Below are 22,078 nucleotides of genomic sequence, written 5' to 3'. Positions count from 1 at the left end.
TAGTTCCACTTTACAATAAGGTTCCATTTGTTAACATTAGTTAATGCATTAGGTATCATGAACTAACATTGATCAATATATTTTTACAGCATTTATTAATCTTTGTTAAAGGCAGTTAATAAAAATACTATTGCTTTTTGACAGTTCATGTTAGTTCATAGTGCATTTATGTTAACATATACAACTTTTGATTTTAAAAATGCATAATTATATGTTGAAATTAACATTAACCAAGATTAATAAATGCTGAAAAAGTATCGTTCATTGTTAGTTCATGTTAACAAATGGAACCTTATTGTAAAGTGTTACCAATAAAATAAATATAGAAATGAACAACATGATGGCATTAGGTTGACTGACATTAAAAGGTTAAAGGTTGGCTTTAAAATTACTGTCTAATGATAGGCTGTGTAGTTACAAGTAAACAAATCACAAAACAAAGGTTTTGCTTTAATGGTTTTAATAATTTTCATTCAATGCAAGCTCACAACACAAGCACATCACACAGAATAACCACTTGGACATCTGATGGCCCTTTGTTGCTCAATTTACAGGCACTAATGTTAATGGAAAGCATAGCTTGATAGCACCTAGAATGGTGTGTGCACAGCACATGTTTAGGATGACCCAGGAGGAGCACAGAACCAAGAGGCTGTATAATTTCACTGAGAGGGCTCTCACCCCTCTGGAGAGATTGGGACAGAATGATGGTTCACAAACAGATGACAATGATGGGCATGCTTCTGTCTGCATTCAACTCCTACAGTCCCAAAAGATGGACCTCAACTGTATGGTTAGCAGCATTTATCCCATTTCAATCATCAATATTATGTGAAAGGAAAGCAGGCAGTTTTAATTCTCTCTTTACATAAACAGACAGATATGGTACCACATTTGAACGTCGCTTCATTGAGAGCTGAGCAAGCTGAGCGTAAGTATGTTTCGATAGCATAATGCTCTACACGGTAACTATTACACTTCAAGAGAGACCATGCCTCAAATTGTTTAAAAACAGTTATGGCTGCCACTGCTGTTGAAAGAATTTAAAGGTGCTGAAAGTGATTTTAGCCATTGAGACTGAGCCGTTAAATTAGACTTTTCAAAACACCGCCCTCCAAAGATACCGTTGAAACCGTCATCAGAACCATAAAGCAGCATTGCCTCTCTTTACAGTTGTCAAACACAACAGTAGCAAAATTATTATGAATCTGAATATGACATTAAACGTGAATAAACTGCTTCAACAACAACACTATGAGAATGTGCAAAATGATTGACAGGCAGAAAGCACATCTGATTGGCTGATCAAAGAATGTGTCCGCGGCCCGCGGTCACATTTTTGTTTGCTGTTTACAGAGTCTAGTGCTGTCAGAGAGACCGCTGCGATATCTCTGGACACTTATTTCAGTGATATCTTTAAGGGAAAAGGTATATTTTCCACATAGCATTCCATAAAAAAAAAAATCACTTACAGCACCTTTAAATATTAGCTTTAATTTATCTAAATTCTTAAACGTAATACTGGAACTTGGTGCACTTGTTGACTAGTGTGATTCTCTTGATTGCTAATTTGTGGTCTTACATTCTGTCGCACAATCTTTAAACATGCAGTTTGGGAAGTTAAAACTTCTCGTGTTCACTGTAGATTGTATGTGAGGAATACTACATTATATGATCCAAATGTGTGTATTCAACAGTAGTGAAAAAATATGACATCTTAGTGTTTGAGCAATGCTATCGGTGCATCTAATTTGGTGTGATCCATATATTTCAAATGAAGTCCATGTCATGCATGAGACTGCTTGAAAGAAAGGACCATTATTGTTTACAGTAAATAGATTTCAATGCAAAATAAAGCAACAACCTTATCTTATATATAAGGCTTATGGCCATTTGCACAGAGGCAGCATGCAACAAGGTTCCATGAATGATCTTTGACACAGAGAAAGCTATTGATGCATATGGAAAGGGAGCAGAAGCAGGGCAAAAGCAAAAATAGATTCATAATAGACTGGACAGTCAAAGCAAATCAAGCTGACAAGCCTTGATTCACTACAGTAATAAAGTAAGTAAAGACACAGAAGGCAGGGCCATAAGAGTAAGGTAATGAACAAGGGGATAAGAGTCCTCTATTCTGTATCATAGCCTCCCTACCCCCCAACACAAAAGTGCACTTAATCTTTTGACTCAGCTAGTCTGTTGATCATTTCTTTGCTTTTCTTGGTGACCCCTCCCTCTGGCTGTGGCTCCTGGCTGCTCACTGAGGTTTTCTTCTTGGCAGTTTGACTCCCTGCGATTTGCTTCTTTTTTTCTTTTTTTACTGTTTTGCTATGGCTTGTTGTCTTTTTTGGCTTTGAAAGTGATACATTATGCCTCTCCACCTACAGGAACAAAAAAATGAGACATTTTGAAGCATTATTCCAAACTGCAAAACAACACTTTTTAAGCCGTCTTAGTTCCGGAAGTGTTTTTTCCCATTCATTTTTTCCATATGAATTTAATAAAATCCTTCATTAAAGAGTTCTAAGCCATGAACCAAACCAACCAGCTCCGTGGTGAATTACAAGATTACAAACTTTGATTTAAAGCAAAAATAGATTTGTAAATATGACAAAAAGGCGAAGGTACAACACTGTATACTTAAAGGGATAGTTCACCCAAAATAATTTACTCGCCCTCATGCCATTCCAGATGTGTATGACTTACTTTCTTCTGCTGAACACAAACTAAGATTTTTAGAAGAATATTTCAGCTCTGTTGGTCCATACAATGCAAGTGAATGGTGGCCAGAACATTGAAGGTTCAAAAAGCATATAAAGGAAGCATAAAAGTAATCCATAAGACTCCAGTGTTTTAATCCATATCTTCAGAAGCAATATGATAAGTTTGGGTGAGAAACAGATACATTTTTAAGTCCTTTTTTTAGTATAAATATTCACTTTCACATTCTTCTTCTTTTGTTTTAGGCAATTTGCATTATTTGTGCATATCACCACCTACTGGGCAGGGAGGATAATTGACTTAAATATTGATCTGTTTCTCACTCACACCTATCATATCGCTTCTGAAGATATGGATTTAACCACTGAAGTCGTATGGATTATTTTTATGCTGCCTTTATTTGCCTTTAGGAGCTGCAAAGTTCTGGTCACCATTCACTTGCATTGTATGAACCTACAGAGCTGAGATATTCTTCTAAAAATCTTTGTTTGTGTTCAGCAGAAGAAAGAAAGTCATACACATCTGGGATGGCATGAGTGTGAGTAAATGATGAATGTAATGAATTTTTATTTAACGTGAAGCATGAAGCATTGCAAATGACAAAATTATAATGACTGAAATTATAAGTATATATTTCGAGTGTATTGCAAAATATTCTAATATATGCTCACGGTAGGTCTGCCTTTTAAAGTTTATATAGTAGGTTCGTTGATTGGGAAAAATTAATGGGATTTTTACTTCTGGAAACCATCAGTTGTGCTCAATTGAATATTCTCTATTACATATTTAAAGGTGAAGTGTCTAATCACCAAACAGAAATGCAAATACTATCACTGTTTTCAAAGTGTGTCCTGAAAGCTCCCTCCGTTTGTCATTGTTTGCACAAACAGGTAGTCCCAACCTACTAATGCATTACTAAAGCTGTGAGAGAAAGTGCTTTAACATAAAAAAATTAATTACACACACCACCTTTAACTGTTTCTTGTTGATCTTATTCATTATTACTTTTACCATATAGTTTGTCATGTTTTGCTCATTTAAACTCAAACCCATATGGTAAGAAAAAAAATTAAAACAAATGAACAAACAAACAAACAAACTGGAAAATGTGTCATTTACAAACACAATCAGTGGGCCTCCAGTGCACACTGTACAGTTTAAAAAGATCATCAGAATAATTTAGAAAATGTGAATCATGTTATAATTAGTATTGTGGCATCCAAGTTAGTATATGATGACAGAAATTTGTGTTAGGATGTGATATTTGTTCCCTATTGAAAGTCCTAAATACAGATGATATTTTCAACAAAAGAGAAGGTGATTTGTTCTGCATACTCAAAATAAGAGATGCAGGTCATTTTTAGTGACAGCTTTATCTAAGCCAAGTCCTTTAAATCAAGCTAAATTTGATCAAAAATTATATACGTAATGTATAACATATATAATGTGTGTGTGTACCGGTAGCTATGTCTATGCCATTCCACTATTTTATGCACATATAAATTGGGTGTAACTGTATACATGGGTCTAATACCATATTTACCTCTACCTCTAGGCTATGGAGGATTTCTGCTATCTTGCAATGTTAAGGATGCCATGTTCTAGCAACTCTGAGGTTCATTCAAATGCCTTGCACAACAGCTTGATCGCAGTGATCAGTGAAAGGTTAGTTTTGATACTAATGGGGTGATGCCCTATTAGTATCCATTGGCACTTAACCCCTTATGTTCCATGTTTCACAAGATAAGAGTGAATAACCTTGCATAAATCATTTGCATTCCGTTACAATGGAAGCCAATTAGAGCCTCTCTTGATAGTGAAGATACTATATTGTTTCATGCAAAAAAATTATAGTATTCAGCAAATCCTCATTGTAAAGAGGACTTTATCAGAATTGGTCCCAGTGAGGATCTCTGTGATAGTGCAATTATTGTATGGTGAAACACTCTAGATCCATGCTTTCCAAAAAAAAGCACTGAACACACCTGACTACAGAACAGAGCTGCTGTCACTGTCAGAACAGTCCTATGAGAGTGAGAGAGGTAGGGGCTACATCAACACATTACATGCACACATATTATAAAATGTTTCTATGCATGCACACTAACACATCTTGCTGGAGCACTCAGTAATTTTGTATTTATTTATTTGACAAATATGTTTAAAATCCAGTTATTTCTGTAAACTATTAAGAGCTGTTTTATTGTACGTTGAGCGGGTCGCCTCATGACGGCCGCCATGTTGAGATCACATAAACTACAACTCATTTTATCTCGGTAACCATCCTGTTATCGGACACTTTCACTCAAAGAATGAATTAATCGCAGTTGACTATGAATAGTGCTTTTCTACAATAGCATAAATGACTGAAAACTGATGCTTTTGCATGATGCTATACATCGAAGCCCTTAGGTGTCAGTATATGCCCAAGACTGCCATATAGATTTGTGCAACATAAAGGAAAAGATTACTGAGTGCACCTTTAAAAGAGGTGTTATTTATCTCCACTCTTTTACACTGCATTTTTCAACCTAGTCTCATAGAATGAACGTTACTATAACTACATTTCTGCAAACTTGACTTTTATGTGCTGCATTCCATGTTTACACAAATCACGACTGCACTATTACTCACACACTGCTATGTTATGATATCGAAACACTTGTACTCTAAGACATTATTTGAAAAACTATAAATTTGAATGCTTATATTACAGACCCACCTACATTAACACACTAATTTCAGTGTGATTAACTTCTGCGGTAGCTCACCAGATAGAGTGTTGGACTTTGGACTCGGAAGATCGTGGTTTGAGATCAATCAAGCACGCAAACTGACACGTGCTTCAGAAGATGTGCTTTTCATTTCTCATTTTGTTTTTGGACACTATTTTAATCATTGAAACCTTCATCTAATATTCACCTTAAATACCTTGTCTGATTACGACACCATTTCACTCGCTTTTGGTGCCCCCCAGAGGACATTTCACTGGGAAACTGCAGCCAAATGTGTAACAAGGCATGTAATTTCGTTTTGCAAAAATGTTGTCACAGTCACATAGTTTTCATGAGACCAGGCTGGCATTTTTATACCTCGGAATTTATAGTATTTAGGATTAACTCTCCTGTTAGACTGACATAAGATGGAGCTCTGTATTACATAAGGCATTTCAGCAAAAAATGCACTCTTGTGTTGCAATTTTAACACTCACACTTGAATAAAATTTGTATTATCACTGTCATACTTTAAGTTGTTAATACTATTGCTATGGTAATACGATGGGGTACATATATACAGTATATTATATCTTTAGAATCTCACATATTGTGTGATCAGACAATAAAACTGATGATCTGAATGAGCATACTGTACCTTGCTGGATTCTTTGCTAGGTTCACTATACAGGCTTCGTATCCGACGGCGATCCATTAGCTTGTTATCTGTGGCCTGAGGTTTGACCTGCTCTCCTTTATAGGTGGCACTGTAACTGGTCTCCAGGTTGGTTTTTTCCTCTACTAGGAGTTTGTACTGAGATTTTGCTTTGATGGGTTTCACAGGTTTGACATCTGTGTAAGCCTTAAACTCCGTCCTGTGGAAACACACCATGGATTTTGTAAAGAACTCAAATTATAGGCTACTAGCATTATACATAGTGTTGGGCAGGAAACTTCTGAAATATAATCTGGTACTGATTACAAATTACACAACTCTAAATTGGAAACAGTAATGTAATCTTTTAGATTACACTTTTCTAAGGTAATATTTGCGATTTTAGTATTATTGTAATTTGTATGTAATCATGTAATCCACAAGCGGTAATAGTAACTGTAATCTGATTATGCACATTAAAAAATGTAATGTCATCTAATTAATCTGATACAGATTCCAGATTACATGTAATACATTACTACCCAACACTGTATTCATATAGAGAGTGGCAGAGTTATGTTTTGTGGTGCATTAACAAAAGACCTATGCAGACAAAAAAATAACAGATATATGTCAACATCCAAAACTGCTAGGAGAGAGAGAACTGACAACCATGTTGCATTATATTCCTGATTCAGAGTACAGTTCTACATGCTCTGACCTGATTAAAGAGATTACAATCAATACTCACCATTATTACTCAACCAAAACTGACACCTTGTAAAGAAAAAGGACAAACAAATTGGGAAATTGGGGTGCATCTGTTGTTTTACAGCTGTATGCAGAGTGAGTGCACCCAATGGAAATGCTCTGAAAATTCAGGAATGACTCAACATATTTCAGGGTAAAACAAAAAAGGCCACAGAAACCCATAGGTAGGAAATTACTTGATATTTTTCTAAGACTGGATCTAAATCTTAGCTTTTTATCTTGTTCCTACAAAAGTTTATTTATTGCATTTGTGTTGTATTTTATAAGCTACATTAGCTAGAGAGATGTTAAATTTATAACAGGTGCAATTCCTTTTTCCATTTATATAAGTATATACTGAATTTATACTTCTATATATTTTGTCATACAGAAATAAAGGTACACACTTACACACCATTTGGCCAACCATTTAAAAAAAAAAAAAAAAATTTATTCAGGCATCATTAAGAAGAGCTTCAAATGTAATACTAATGAAGGTTTGCTAAAAGGTGTACGGCAAGGGTTTTCAAAGTGGGCTCCAGGCACTCAGGGACATTTCTGAGTATATGAGGTCCCTAACCAAATTTATACTTGGAGCCCCCCTCCCTCCACCCCCTCCTGGATCCAGGCCCACCCAAGAATGACACCACAACAATTTCTTCAACAAATTTTAATATATTAAAGGTGCACTCAGTAATTTTTTCCTCATTAAAAAGTTTAACTTCTAAAGACATGAATTGTAATTTTGCAGTATATGGAGGAAATCATGACCACTCACATTAAAATGAAGACTCCAGTCATTTCAGTAACCTTATAAAAGCTGTTATATTCTACATGGAGAGGGTCTGAGCATGAGGGCTGCCATGTTAGAATCACGTGACCAGCCGGATACTACTCGCTTAATCTCAGTTCCGTCCTGTTATTTGACACTTTCACTCACTGATTAAAGTGATGGCTGACTGTGAATGCAAAATTTCTACAGAGGCATCAGAAACTGAAAACTATTTTAAATGATGCTACATTAAAGCCGCTGGTATCAGTGTATGTCCAAGATGACACAAAGACAAAAGATACTGAGTGCACATTTAAAACTGGAATATATAAATTACACAAAACACAAAAAAAATTAACTATAAATTAACCAAAAAATAACAATAAATTACCAATAAAGAACTATACAAATGAACAATAAATTACTTTAAAAATAAATAAATAATTACATACAAAAAATAAATAAAAAAATAACGACCTTTCTTTTTTGGGGCCCCCTGCTGGCTCGGAATTGCTTTGCGGGCATCCCCAGGGGGCCACAAAGGTGCTGATATTAATATTTGATTCTTCTTTATAAAAACTATAAACACATTTGTACTGAATTGAAAATGTTTGGATTCAGGTTTATACATGTCACATTACTCTAATAGTAGGCAGGAAAAAGATGCATTGTCAAGTAAATACAAAGTAATTATTTTGCATATATTTTAATAATTTCTTTTGGTTTTAGTACAATAACAATCTAAAAGCCTGTAGTTTAACTTTGCAAACACCATGTTGTCTTTATGATATCACACTTACTATTTTTCTCACACAGTATAAAAGGGGTTTAATGCATGAAAATTTAAAGCTGCCTTCATATTTTAGGGAGGGGGTCCCTTGCAAGGGAATCATCAAATCTGGGAGTCCCTGGCATCAGCAAGATGTTTGAAAACCCCTGGTGTATGGGATTGAAATAATTGGACAAAGATTTGTTTTTAGCTTATTGATTATCAATTCTGCTAATATGTATGGGCAACTGCTGAAAGATTAAGTACGTTTTATATATAGCTTTGATGCATACAAATGTGCATGTGACTAGTAAATGTTACTGAATAGATTGCATGCAGTGTGTGTATACAATATGGTAATCAATAAATCAAATGAATTTACAGACCATTTTGGGTGATATTATCTACTCCCATTAGAAATGTATAACATAACTGTATATTTACCTATATGAGCTTCCAGATTTGACTTCCTTGATCTGCCTGTTCAGTGCATCTGCTGCTGACCTCCTCTTTCCTTCCACTACATGGTCTGTTGGCCCTTGCTCCACTTTGACAGCCTCTGGGACCTTTTCTTTCGTATCTAACTTCTTTCTCGGTTCTTTACTCTCTTTTTCATGCAGCTTCTCTTCGATTTCACATTTCTCCATGCCAGTTTCAACGTCAGAAGTGGCCTGCTCTTGTTTTGAGAACTTGCTCTCAGCTTTAACGGATGCAGCAGAAGTGGGAGTGGGTTTGGGAATCCATGGATGGTCTCCCCTTCTCGGAATGGGCCACGGTTTATAATCTTTCTGATACTGAGTTTGATTGTTGAAAGGGGTCTTGGATGGCTGATAATCGTTTCTGGGTTTACAGCTTCTCTCAGGACGCACACTCCATGCTTTGAAATCCTCTCGCATCACAGAAGCGCTTGACCCATCTTGAGATGCTGCTGATGCTGATGCGGCTTTGGCCGACGCCTCCTGATCAGCGCTATGGGCAGGCTGGCTTTCTGTAGTGACCGGTGGCTTCTGTGAAATTAACGTTTTTGGTTGCGGGTGCAGGTGTTGCACCTCGGCCACATCTGAATAATTGGTGAAAACCAAAGGCACTGCAATGTCACCTTTGTCCAGCTCACTCCAGAAGCGGTTGATGCAGCAAGCCCTGGTGATACAGGGCCATGCCATGATCGATAACGACGAGCCGAAGACTTGAATTTGAAGAGAAACGATGCAGAAATGATCAATACAAAGCTTGAAACCTCCTCTTTTGTCAAAACAGCGATGGTCCTCTCCTTATGTGTTTCTTGAGACGCAAAGAAATGCGAGGAATCCTTCGCGATGCTTGAGATTCCCTGAGATTGAGATTCGTTTCACACGCGCTTGCGCACCGCTGTCAGCTGCGACAAAGTATTTTCTATTTAATTGTTTTATCTCAGTTAGAAATATAAGTTAAGTAATTTCCTCAAAAGACACGGTTCAGACAGCTTCATAAAGACCCCGCCCGGCTCTCGTGTATCCTCAGAAAATGCCCGGGGTCTGCGGAGTGAACTATCACCTGCAGGCATCCGCGTCTGGGCAGCATCGGGTGGAGACGCCACTCATTTAACCATTTAAAGACTGTCACGTGTCGCATCACCCCAGTGCATTACAGTTTCTTCGTACTGTCTGCAGTAGCTCATAAATATAGCACGAAGCACGTAATAATGGGCATTATTATATGACACAAGTCCTCTGGAATTCACTGAAATAATAGTGAAGATATTTGCATTCATAGGTCTGTTTGGGTTAAATATGAAAATAGATACTACTGAGGTAGATTACATTTTTTTTTATTTACCATGAGTTAGGGATGCACTGACATGAACATATTTGGCTGATACCGAAAAAAAAAACCAAACAAAAAAATAAAAAACTATAAGCTGATAACTGGAAGTATTTTAACGACGAATGTCTTTAAAAACAAAAGCATGCTGAATTGCACTATTTAAAAAAATAAACACATTGCATTAAGAGTGCTTGCATATTTTAGGGATGCAATAGGCCTATCATATGGTTTTATATTTAAGCTTTGAATATTTTAATTGAAAATATTTCACACAAAATTTTATCATTAAAAATTCTGTAATAAATATTCACCTTCCAAAGTTGAGTCTGAAATATTCAGTGAAGATTGTGCACGGGCACTGGTTTTCCTGCAATGCAACAATGTCCAAGACTGAATTTCCAACGGAATTTTAACCACTGAAATTTTAGATGCGATTTTGCAAAGCGAGATATAATGTACCACACATTACCTGTCAAATAATAAAGATAATTTAAAAAAAAAAATTATTTCCAAAAAAAAATTAATTCCAGCCAGGTCTCCTAAGCAACCAAATTGGCCCTGTTGCTAGGGAGGGTAGAGTCACATGGGGTAACCTCCTCGTGGTCGCTATAATGTGGTTTGTTCTCGGTGGGGCGTGTGGTGAATTGAGCATAGTTGCTGTGGTGGATGGCGTGAAGCCTCCACACGCGCTATGTCTCCGTGGCAACGCGCTCAACAAGCCACGTGATAAGATGCGCGGGTTGACGGTCTCAGACGCGGAGGCAACTGGGATTCATCCTCCGCCACCCGGACTGAAGCGAATCAATACGCGACCACGAGGACTTAGAGCGCATTGGGAACTGGGCATTCCAAATTGGGAGAAAAAGGGGACCCCCCCCCCCCCCCCCTTAAAATAAATAAAATAATAATTATTAATAATAATAATATGTTGGAACTGAACTTTGGAAGGTGAATATTTATTACTTTTAATATTTTTAATGATGAAATTGTCTTAAATATTTTCAATTTAAATATTCACATCTTAAATATACAACCATATCAAACTGCATCCCCCCCAAAAATGCAAGCACTCTTAATGCAATGCATTTGTTTTTCAGAGTGTGTTCAGCAATTCAATGTGCATTTTTTGTTTCAAATATACTTTCACGATATTTTGCCACTTACCTTATTTTGTCATCAGATCACTGTTTTACTTAGGAATGCAAACCAAATTTATAAAGAGGTACAAAAGCTTTTTTTTTTTTTACTGTTGTAACAATAAATTATTTCCAATATAATTTTCGATATATCAGAAGTCAAAGTCTGCTGGTTTCAAAGCGTTATGGATGATTGTTTCTCTTCATGAGGCCAATATGAAAGCGCTGCTTTCACAACTGTCATGTCCATTAATGGCGTGAGAATGAGAAAGAATACAAATTCAATATTACATGTTCTTAGGACTGCCAACCCTTCTAGATATTGCGGCTATTGTTATTTCTGTGTTGTGCATTTGAATTCATTGATTCTTTTACAAAGTGTGTTACTGATCAATTGTAAATAAACCATTGGATTTCTTATTGCCGTTTTTCATGCTTATTATATATACCGATGGTTTTAATTTGGTCAATAATTGGCTGATAAATATCGCCAGCCGATACATCGGTGCTTCCTTGACTTCAACTTGTTGATCTACTGATGGTGGGGCTGCATTATTTTGATCAAATAGCCTATTCAACAGTCTTCCTAATTTCAAAATGTAAACAACTAAATGGAATTGGTAAGATAGGCCCATTCAGTTGAGCATATTGCAAAAACACAAGCTCATTTTAAAATTCCAACACTTTCTCACCTTAAATGCATGTATGCTTTTTTTTATTATTTATTTTTGAGTAATTGGACCCACCCTGCATGAAAGAAGCTACTTCCTTTCTTTGGTTTCATTCTGTGGAACTCATACCATCTAGTGGTGTAGTGCAATGATAGCAGTATGTCTTGTACATGTGTGGGTGGGGTCGATATGGTCAGCTCAGTATCATGTCTTGTTATTCTAATGTGTTCTGCATTAAACTGGACATTGTATGGCAAATTTATTCAAAAGGCACATAAAACTTCTGGTTTTTGATATTTTGGAGTATCTCATCTAATAACTTATTATATAAACTGGTTTCAAAGCATACAGTCTCCTTAAAACACCACCATGGTTTTGTGTTTTTTCCATCCCAATATTTTCAAGAGGGTCAGTATCAGAATCGGCTATATTTGGATACAAAGTAATTCCAGAAGCAAACTAGAAACAAAAGTGATAAGTGAGGGGGAAAAAACTTGATATCAGAAACCTCATCTCCACCCTTATTGATGGAGATTTTGGATGACAGTTAGAGTGGATGTAGCATTTGGCATCTGTTTGGCCTGATGTTCAGTATCCTCATGTTTCCATTCTTCTGCTTTACAGAGATCATGTTCCTCTTTCTCCCTCTAATCTCTAGACTTAGGGATGCTAAAATTCTCTCATCATTTACTCACCCTCATGCCATACCAGATGTTTATGACTTTCTTTCTCCTGCTGTACACAAAGAATTTTAGAAGAATATCTTAGTAGGTCCATACAGTGCAAGTTAATGGTGACCAGAACTTTGAAGGTCCAAAAAGGAAATAAAGGCAGCATAAAAGTAATCCATAAGACTCCAGTGGTTAAATCCATATCTTTAGAAGTCATATGATTGGTGTGGGTGATAAACAGATCAATATTTAAGTAATATATTTATTATAAATTATTCTCCCTGTCAAGAAGGTGGCAATATGCATGAAGAATGTGAATCGGCAAAATACAAGAAAAATGTGAAAGTGAAAATTTTTAAGAAAAAAAGGACTTAAATATACGTTTCTCACCCACACCCATCATATAACTTCTGAAGATATGGATTAAACCACTGGAGTCATATGGATTACTTCTATCTGCTTTTTGGACCTTCAAAGTTCTGGACACCATTTACTTGCATTGTATGGACCTACAGAGCTGAGATATTCTTCCAAAAAACTTTGTGTCCAGCAGAAAAGAGAAAGTCATACACATCTGGGATTGCATGAGGGTGAGTAAATGATGAGAGAATTTTAATTTTTGGGAGAACTATCCCTTTAATACTAACTATTACTTTACCAAACAGTAAAAAAGTATATAGCCACATAGCATTAGTAGGGTATAACTGCAACAGTACATACATAACAACACCAGTTAATTAAATAACAATTCAAGAAAGAACAACTCACATTTTATTTACACTTTGGACTGTGCCGTACTCAAACATTTCAAGTTCTTACAAAGGTAATTGTCTGTAAAGGTTGACCCTTAATGTCGATTTATCAGACAACTGTCATGCAAGACAGTCAGCCAAACGAAACATTGCAAGATCCCTCTTTCTGAAGTAGATACTTTTATGGTGAACATTTCTGAAGGTCCTCACAAATGTAAAAATAACACTATTTCTTCAAGAAAAAAATAATGCAGTTATAGATGTAAAGCAATTCAGAGTACTTTCAAAATAGAATGCAGAACAATTTTAAAATATTTAATTTTCCTTCCAGTTCAAAGGAGTGTTGGAGGGTTAATCATTCTCGCTTACTTCTGGGTAACTTTTTATGTAACACTGAACCATTTCTTCAAAGTCTGTTTTTATATGATAATTGATGTTTAGCACAGCCAAACTCTTACACCTCTTGTTTACTGTGGTGTCTTTGAGGTAAGCTTGTAAGCGTTTTTGGGCAGTTTCACCCAGACTTCCATCAAGCTTCAGCACTGGCAACGTGGCTAAAATTTTCAGAAACGCATTAACGTTAGGGAAGAATTTTACATCAGAGTGGTGTAGAGTTTCGTGAATGGTGCACGGCAAGCTCACTTCCTTGCTTCTGTGTTTCCATTTTATCCTCCAACAGTGTAGCTCAGCAGGCAAAGTGTCGGGATGGGGTAGATCACTCCTGTAGATATCCGCATGGCTCTCCTCTGACGTATTGAACTTCATTTGTCCCATGACTTGTGGGACAAGAGACAAGCACTTGAGAGCCTTCAAATGATTTTCAGAGAAGATGTCCTGCACCTCCTGTGTGACATACTCCATAACTGGGAGTGTAAGGTAGTCTTTAAAGAAAGACTCTGCCTGTATTTCCATGGTTTCCATAGTCTGTTGCTTCCGGAGGAACAACCTTGGGACCTTCACTGGGATCTCCATTGCCATAGCCAAATTGACAGCCTCTTCAAACCAGAATTCGTGGTATACTTCAAGATTGTGTAGTACCTCATGCAACGAATGCAATACTGCTGTTAGGCTGTTAGCTGCGAAAAAGACGTCAAGGGTTTCTCCTTGTAGGTTCTTGCCAAATGCTCTCGTGAAAGACAGAGCATTCTTCAATACAACCAACGTCACAACAAACTCAAAGTCTGCCAGAGCTTCTGAAATGATGTAGGCATCACTGGTGATTTGGTCGTTCCATTTTAGATCTTCATTGTCGTGTATGCTGTCCATACAAAGCAGAAGAGGCTCCATCATATCGACAGCCATCTCAAACACATTATGAAGCTCAGTCCAGGTTGAATGTGAGAGCTCTTTGAGATCATTCTCTTTTTCCATGTTTCCCTGATAGAGAATGGAAATGGCGTTATCAAGCTCAGCCTGCAGCAACGGAGATCCTTTAAAAAATGCATTCGTCTTTTTCAGAACCGACATCACAACCTGCACTCCGGTCAGTGACATGCCATTAGCAAGGTGAACGTTAAGTGCACATGTAGAACTGGGGGTTATTACTGCCGTGGGATATTTCTCCTTTAGCTTGGCAGCAATAACTTTCATCTTGGTGGCAAGTATTCCAGAACCTGCATGCACTTGCCCTCTGCAGTGCTCCATGCTCAGGCCCCATTCCTTCGTGATCTGAGACTCCAACCTCTCAGCAACAGAGACCTCCTCTCCTTCAAATGAGAGGAATTCTATGAATTCCTCCCTAAGAGTGCTGTCTTGGTCTACATAGCGCAGAAATATTGGAAGGTGCTCTCCCTCTGGGAACTCCACCAACTCCCCGGTGACAATTGAAAAGAAACGGCATTCTCGTACTTGCTGTAGAATCTCTTCACGGAAACATCTCTTACAGACCTCTATAATTTGCTTCTGCTGGATAGCCGGGCAATATTCCTCATTAACAGCCGCTGTCTCAAACCTTCTTCTAAGAAATTCATCGCCCGCATTGATGCGGTTTTCCAATAACTCCTGAACTGTACTGGCAGAAAAGTGCTGTCCCTGCTCTTTAGCACTTATTTCATCTTCTTTTGAATTCCAACTGAATGGAAAGTTTTGTTTTCCTATTAAAACCAGGACTTCAAACAAAGACCTTAAGAACTCTCTCAGATCTTTTTGTTCAGGTGTCAGACGAGGAATATCATCAGTGGTCTCGCTGTCATCCTGAGTTTCGCATTCTTTTTTTGCGAGCAACAGTTCCATTGAAGCCTCCACTAGAGAGAGACAAAATATCATGATAAATTGATCTGTTGCTATATTGGTAATGTTTTTTCAACTGTATACCATACTTACATCGTCTTTCTTTGATTTTCTGAACCTCTTCATCTGTCTGCAAGGAAGATAGGAATGGGAAATATTAATTGAATTAGTCCAGCTGTAACATAAATATATCAAAATGAACCACATACGATGTTTAAGGGATAGTTCACCCAAAAATGAAAATTCTCTCATCATTTACTCACTCTCATGTCATCCCAGATGTGTATGACTTTGAAGGTCCAAAAAGCATATAAAGGCAGCATAAAAGTAATCCATATGACTCAAATGGTTAAATCTGTTTTTAAAAGCAATATGATCAGAATCAGCTTTATTGCCAAGGATGCTTACACATACAAGGAATTTGTCTTGGTGACAGGAGCTTCCAGTGCACAACAATACAAAACAGCAACAAGACATAGATAATAAAAAAATATATAAAAAAATGTGAATTAAAAAAAACAAATAATGATAATAATAATAAATAAAAATTGAATTGAAAATAAAGTATATATATAGAATACACAATAAGACACATACATATATACATATACATACACACACATACACAGTGCAAATCTAAATACTAATCTGAAATATACAGTGCAAGGGAATGTAATGGCAGAAGAGGTTGGATGTGTTGGATAAATATAAAAAAGACTAAACTGTGTGTTGCAGTTATTGCTCAATGGGGCAATTTTAACTGCTCATGAGATGGATAGCCTGAGGGAAAAAATTGTTCCTGTGCCTGACGGTTCTGGTGCTCAGAGCTCTGAAGTGTCAGCCAGAAGGCAACAGTTCAAAAAGGTAGTGGGCAGGGTAAGTGGGGTCCAGAGTGATTTTTCCAGCCTTTTTGATCACTCTGGAAGTGTATAGTTCTTGAAGGGAGGGCAGGGGGTAACCAATAATCCTCTCAGCAGTTCGAACTGACCTTTGTAGACTTCTGCTATCAGATTTCGTAGCTGAACCAAACCAGACAGTTATTGAAGTGCAGAGGACAGACTCAATGACCGCTGAGTAGAACTGGATTAGCAGCGCCTGTGGCAGGTTGAACTTCTTCAACTGGCGAAGGAAGTACAACCTCTGCTAGGCCTTTTTCGCAAACTTCAGGAGCTTGACAGAGGGGTCCTTGGCGATGCAGTCGCTGATGTAGAGGGAGAAGAGTAGTGGGGAGAGCACACATCCCTGGGGGGCAACCAGTGCTGATTGTATCGGTGCTGGAAGTGAATTTCCCCTGTCTCACAAGCTGCTGCCTGTCCATCAGAAAGCTGGGAATCCACTGACAGATTGATATGGGAATAGAGAGTTGGTGTAATTTAGTCCGGAGAATAGCTGGGATTATGGTGTTGAAAGCCGAACTGAAGTCCACAAAAAGATCCTTGTATATGTCCCTGGTCTGTCCAGATGTTGCAGGATATGATGCAATCCCATGTTGACTGCATCATCCACAGACCTGTTTGCTCAATAAGCAAATTGAAGGAGATATAGAAAGGGTCCAGTGATGTCCTTCAGGTGGGCCAACACCAGTCTCTCAAATGACTTCATGACCACAGACGTCAGGGCGAAAGGTCTGTAGTCATTAAGTCCTGTGATTTTTGATTTCTTTGGGATGGGGATGATAGTGGAACGTTTGAAGCAGCATGGGACTTCACACTGCTCCAGTGATCTATTGAAGATCTGTGTGAAGATGGGGGCCAGCTGGTTAGCACAGAATCTAAGACATGCAGGTGAATGCCTGTAGGTTGGAAGAAGATGAACCAGTCAGTCATCAGAGAGTCCCAAAGCTGCTCTAGGGACAAAGTGCAAAGATATGCATCCTTTACTGTTGTGTAGCAGTGGTCTAGTATGTTCCTGTCTCTGGTGGGGCATGTAATGTGCTGTTTGTATTTGGGCAGTTCACGTGTGAGGTTTGCTTTGTTAAAATCCCCAAAAATAATAATAACTGAGTCCGGGTATTGTTGTTCCGTGTCTGTGATCCGATCAGCCAGCTGTTGCAGAGCGGCACTCACGCACGCGTTTGGCGCGATATACACACTCACCAGAATAGACGCGTAGAACGCCTTACAGTTAATAAAGAGCGCTTCCAAATTAGGACAGCACATCTTCTTTAACATTGTTACATCTGTACACCAACTTTCATTGATGTAAAAGCATGTTCCACCGCCTCTCGTTTTCCCCGTTAACTGCGCGATGCGATCTGCTCTGAACAGCTGGAAGCCCGGCAGATGTAACGCGCTGTCCGGAATGGCTTCACTCAGCCTGGTTTCTGTGAAGCACAAGGCAGCAGAGTTTGAAAAGTCCTTGTTTGTGAGGGTGAGGAAATACAGTTCGTCCGTTTTGTTAGGAAGAGAGCGGAGATTCGCTAGATGAATGCTCGGCAGCACTGTTCGAAAGCCGCGTCGACGGAGCTTGACCAGCGCGCCTGCGTCTCTTGAACAGCAAAGCTGCGCCTCCGACTAAAATGTCCAGCAAAGCGTCCGAATATTCAAAAACCGGGAAAAGATTGTCTGGTATATGCTGTCGAATGTTCAGCAGTTCGTCCCTGGTAAAACTGACTGGAAAAAGATTACTAAACACAGGACAAACAAACAAAAACAACAAAAGAACTGAAGCGCTCCACACTGAGGCGGCCATCCACATAATATGATAGGTGTGGGTAAGAAACAGATCAATATTTAAACCCTTTTTACTATCAATCTCCACTTTCACTTTCTTCTTTTGTTTTTGGCAATTCACATTCTTTGTGCATATCGCCACCTACTGGGCATGGAGGAGAACTTATAGTAAAAAGGACTTAAATATTGATTTGCTTCTAAAGACATGTATGTAACCACTGGAGTCGTATGAATTACTTTTATGCTGCCTTTATGTGCTTTTTGGACCTTCAAAGTTCTGGCCACCATTCACTTGAATTGTATGGACCTACAGAGCTGAAATATTCTTCTAAAAATCTTCATTTGTGTTCTGCTGAAGACAGAAAGTAATACACATCTGGGATGGCATGAGGACGAGTAAATTATGAGAGAATTTTCATTTTTGGGTGAACTATCCCTTTAACTACGCAATTAATTAATAACTACTAGACGCACAAATAACTGCTGTGCAGATTTATCACACTACATTTTTTGATTTATAAACTGGCTTGCACTAAAAATGTGAATCAAATGTGAAATGAGACACTAAATCCATAAATCAATTATGTTATTATTATTTAGTTGGTAATTATAACTTTACAAAACTCCTACAGTTCCACAATAGTGAAACATGTGAAATATGATTTTTTTTCAGAAAGAAAACTTAGAGAAAAACATATTCTACCAGAACTTTGATGCGTTTGCGATGTCTGCTGTGCGGGTTGCTGAGGTGGCTGGTTAAATCAAATATAGTGGGAATAGCAGTGTCCCTTAGTACTGTCCTATAAGGGCTCTGAAAAACAACAGCAAAAAACCGTTACTGTTAACTAGACTTTGTGGATTCAAAGGAGGCTATTCAAAGACATGACATATATACTGTATATTCAGAAGCCTGCTGTATTTTTAAATAACTTGCTTTGACAGTTTAGTTTAGCATTACCGTTTTGCATATCATCGCTGGTTCAAAGTGCTTTGCACATAGCCGGTAGTGCTTGTTCAATTGATCAGGAGTTTTCTCCTCAAGATCTGCACGCCGACAGTTCTCCACCCACAGCCTACATCTGTGCAAATAAAAAACAAGCATGTTAAAGGAATATTACGGGTTCAATACAAGTTAAGCTCAGTCGACAGCATTTGTGGCATAATGTTGAAAACTACAAAAAATAATTGACTTATCCTACCTTTTCTTTAAAAAAAAAAAAAAGAAAAAAATCGAGGTTACATTGAGACACTTACAATGGAAGTGTAAAGACAAAAATGTGAAGCTTGTATAATTTTATAGAAGCACTTAGATTAATTGTTCTGTTAAAACTCATGTATTATTTGAGTTGTTTATATTACAGTTTTTACAGTAGTTTAAGTGTTGTTGACATTACATCATCATGGCAACGAAGTTGTAAAATTGGCTATAGCTTTACACAGAAAAGGTTAGTAAGTGATTTTATCACACTAAAATCATTTACACACATATTGTTTATATATTGTGGTTACACTTGAGATAGTGAGTATTTTAACGTTTACGGACTGGCCCCCATTCACTTCCATTGTAAGTGCCTTATTGGAACCCTGATTTGAGCTTTTTTTAAAGAAAAAGAGGGACGGTAATAAATATTATGGCACAAATTCTGTTGATTGAGCTTAACTTGTATTGAAACCAGAATATTCCTTTAAATTTCACAATAGTAATTTAATGCATTATATTAAATAAAGTGTGAATAACATTCAAGTACTGTGCTGTATTTAAGAAGTATTTGAGGCAGTTGGTTGCCTTATAAACTATTATACAGTAGTACTGCTGTTCTAATGTTATTTATAACTAGACAACATCAGTTATTAGCAACATTTGCACAAACCATGTATGAGGAACCAATCAATTTGAATACAAAAACAGTTTAAGTATAATGTGTGGAGCTGACACACTGAGGAGAGAAGTACAAACCAGAGGAACATGGAATTCATATTTTGTAAATCATGAGCTGACTACACATGCCCGTGACAATTTACAGGGTGGCTACCTAACTTCTGTTGACAACTTATGCATGCATACAAATCTAATTCATCAAACAGCAAGCACAAACAGACTTATTATTCGAAATACCCCTGTAAACCATCGTAACACTGATTCAGTATCATGTTATCTCTGGTCTCAACATGCACGAACTTCACTTGTTGTCATTTGTATTCAAGGATCATCATTATTGGCGCGCACATGCAACTTTGGATTACCTTGCTCGGTAAGGGTTAGTTTCAAAATAATCGTCTGCTTATATAAACGACATTAAGATCAGCGATAATGCTATAGCAGGAATAAAGCCATACCTCTCAGGATCCCTTGGAAACCTAAAGAAAGCTAAATCGGATTGGGTGCTTTTCCTGGTACAGTTCGGAGCGGCACAGAAATTAGGCATTGTGCATTTAATGTCTGATGAAAAGCTTTATGGCCTCCCTATTAGCTATGTACGCGCTTTGACAAGATCGTTGTTTTCAACACGTTATTATACCGCCGCAACATTACAGGTTGAACACAGCGCGCAAATATGAAGCACTAGTATTATTGGCATGCCTTCCCACAATGCAGTTCGCTTCTATCCCACAATGCATCTCGCATACTACTACAACAACTATAACGTCACATTGCTACAGTATCAGAGTCCACGCGCTTAGCATAAAATAACATAACGCAGCGCTCCCATTGACAGTCTATGGGCGGTACACGAGGAGACTAGAGGCCGTTCTTTTTGAATGGATGTCTATGGAGGAGATGCTTCAGTGTACTGAATAATCTGCTTTAGTGAGGAGCTCATCACTTAATCAATTGATCGCCTGTCCGCTTATCTTAAACATGTTTTAAACTAAACAATCCTTTTGGAGTGAACTATGTGTGGTGTTTACTACGATAAAATAGCTGTTTTATAAGAGAAATCGCGGACGATTTTGCGACAGGTAGGTGTCAGTTTACGACTCTCCTCATTCGTTTGAACGGTATCCGCAGCTGTGTTTCGTTTGGAAGGCCGAGTTCTCCGGAGGTAGCATTTTTCGGCCGCATACGTCATCGAGGCTGTCTCGTTTCAGAAAAGCGAGTAGGACACTTCAAATGCGACCTCCTTTCATTGGAATTCGGAGGATCCATGAGGTGTATCCTTCGTGGGCACTCACAACCCACAATTCTTTGCTTCAACGGAAATGTCTAAAAAAAAAAAAAAAAAAATGACGCCAATTTGCCCGTAAATATGATGTTCAAACGCAAGTAATGTTAATTCCCAAGTTGAAGTACCTCAGTAGATGGGTGCAGAGTATATAAAATGTATAATTATATTAATATATAATTAAAATAAAGTATTAGACTAAAAGTACACCTGTAAAATCTATTTTCTTTTCTCTTTACATCTCAACATGGTTGCTATGACAGTGGTGTGCTGTCATAGCAACCAAGTTACGTTCTGTTTGTCCTATGAAGGCCTTCTCGTTTAAACGAGGATTGTTTAAAGGAGGACGCTCGGTATACTGCAGCCTTCAAAAGACGCGTCCTACCTAGCTCGCAGCCTTCGAACGAAACACAGCCGGTGATTACTGTTGGATCACGCTAGTTGACCGTTACGCTCTCGCCTATGGTAAAAACGCGGAGGTTATCTTAGTATAGAAGATCTGATAGAATGCTTAGAGAAGCAGATGCCATTATTCGTCATGGGATATTTTTATAGAACGCGTCGGGTTCTAAATGAGTATTAACGATGATGTATTAAAT

The 22,078-nt window shown here is 37.8% G+C and overlaps 2 protein-coding genes across 3 annotated transcripts; both read right to left on the bottom strand.

Moving 5' to 3' along the window:
- Positions 1-449: 449 nt before the first annotated feature.
- On the bottom strand, positions 450-9,915 carry LOC127422658 (microtubule-associated protein 6 homolog). Of its 2 annotated transcripts, XM_051666425.1 has the most exons (4): positions 8,826-9,915; positions 6,094-6,310; positions 4,707-4,746; positions 2,251-2,381 (listed from the first exon to the last, which is right to left on the bottom strand). In XM_051666425.1, exons 1-3 carry the CDS (start codon positions 9,542-9,544, stop codon positions 4,711-4,713), a joined length of 972 nt encoding a protein of 323 aa, XP_051522385.1. In that variant the 5' UTR covers positions 9,545-9,915; the 3' UTR covers positions 2,251-2,381; positions 4,707-4,710. The 2 variants fall into 2 exon arrangements, with proteins under 2 accessions (XP_051522384.1, XP_051522385.1); XM_051666424.1 differs by lacking the exon at positions 4,707-4,746 and having other exon boundaries at positions 450-2,381.
- Positions 9,916-13,415: 3,500 nt separating this feature from the next.
- LOC127422654 (52 kDa repressor of the inhibitor of the protein kinase-like) lies at positions 13,416-21,520 on the bottom strand. Its single transcript, XM_051666415.1, has 5 exons — positions 20,653-21,520; positions 19,274-19,394; positions 19,019-19,126; positions 15,737-15,773; positions 13,416-15,657 (listed from the first exon to the last, which is right to left on the bottom strand). Exons 1-5 carry the CDS (start codon positions 20,739-20,741, stop codon positions 13,766-13,768), a joined length of 2,247 nt encoding a protein of 748 aa, XP_051522375.1. The 5' UTR covers positions 20,742-21,520; the 3' UTR covers positions 13,416-13,765.
- Positions 21,521-22,078: the final 558 nt, after the last annotated feature.

This window comes from Myxocyprinus asiaticus, chromosome 31 (genome assembly GCF_019703515.2).
Source record: "Myxocyprinus asiaticus isolate MX2 ecotype Aquarium Trade chromosome 31, UBuf_Myxa_2, whole genome shotgun sequence".
NCBI classification, from domain to species: domain Eukaryota; kingdom Metazoa; phylum Chordata; class Actinopteri; order Cypriniformes; family Catostomidae; genus Myxocyprinus; species Myxocyprinus asiaticus.
The sequence above is the reverse complement of the archived record's forward strand: the minus strand, read 5'-3'. Positions and strand labels throughout refer to the sequence as shown.

What these genes read in the sequence shown, in the direction of transcription:
- LOC127422658 (XM_051666424.1), bottom strand. Translation starts at nt 9,544, where the DNA reads ATGGCATGGCCCTGTATCACCAGGGCTTGCTGCATCAACCGCTTCTGG. An exon ending in AAATCTGGAAGCTCATATAG is followed by an intron (nt 6,311 to 8,825) that starts GTAAATATACAG and finishes GTGTTTCCACAG; the next exon opens with GACGGAGTTTAAGGCTTACA. An exon ending in CTAGCAAAGAATCCAGCAAG is followed by an intron (nt 2,382 to 6,093) that starts GTACAGTATGCT and finishes TTGTTCCTGTAG; the next exon opens with GTGGAGAGGCATAATGTATC.
- LOC127422654 (XM_051666415.1), bottom strand. Translation starts at nt 20,741, where the DNA reads ATGCCTAATTTCTGTGCCGCTCCGAACTGTACCAGGAAAAGCACCCAA. An exon ending in CAGCGATGATATGCAAAACG is followed by an intron (nt 19,127 to 19,273) that starts GTAATGCTAAAC and finishes GTTGTTTTTCAG; the next exon opens with AGCCCTTATAGGACAGTACT. An exon ending in GAAAATCAAAGAAAGACGAT is followed by an intron (nt 15,658 to 15,736) that starts GTAAGTATGGTA and finishes GTCTCTCTCTAG; the next exon opens with TGGAGGCTTCAATGGAACTG.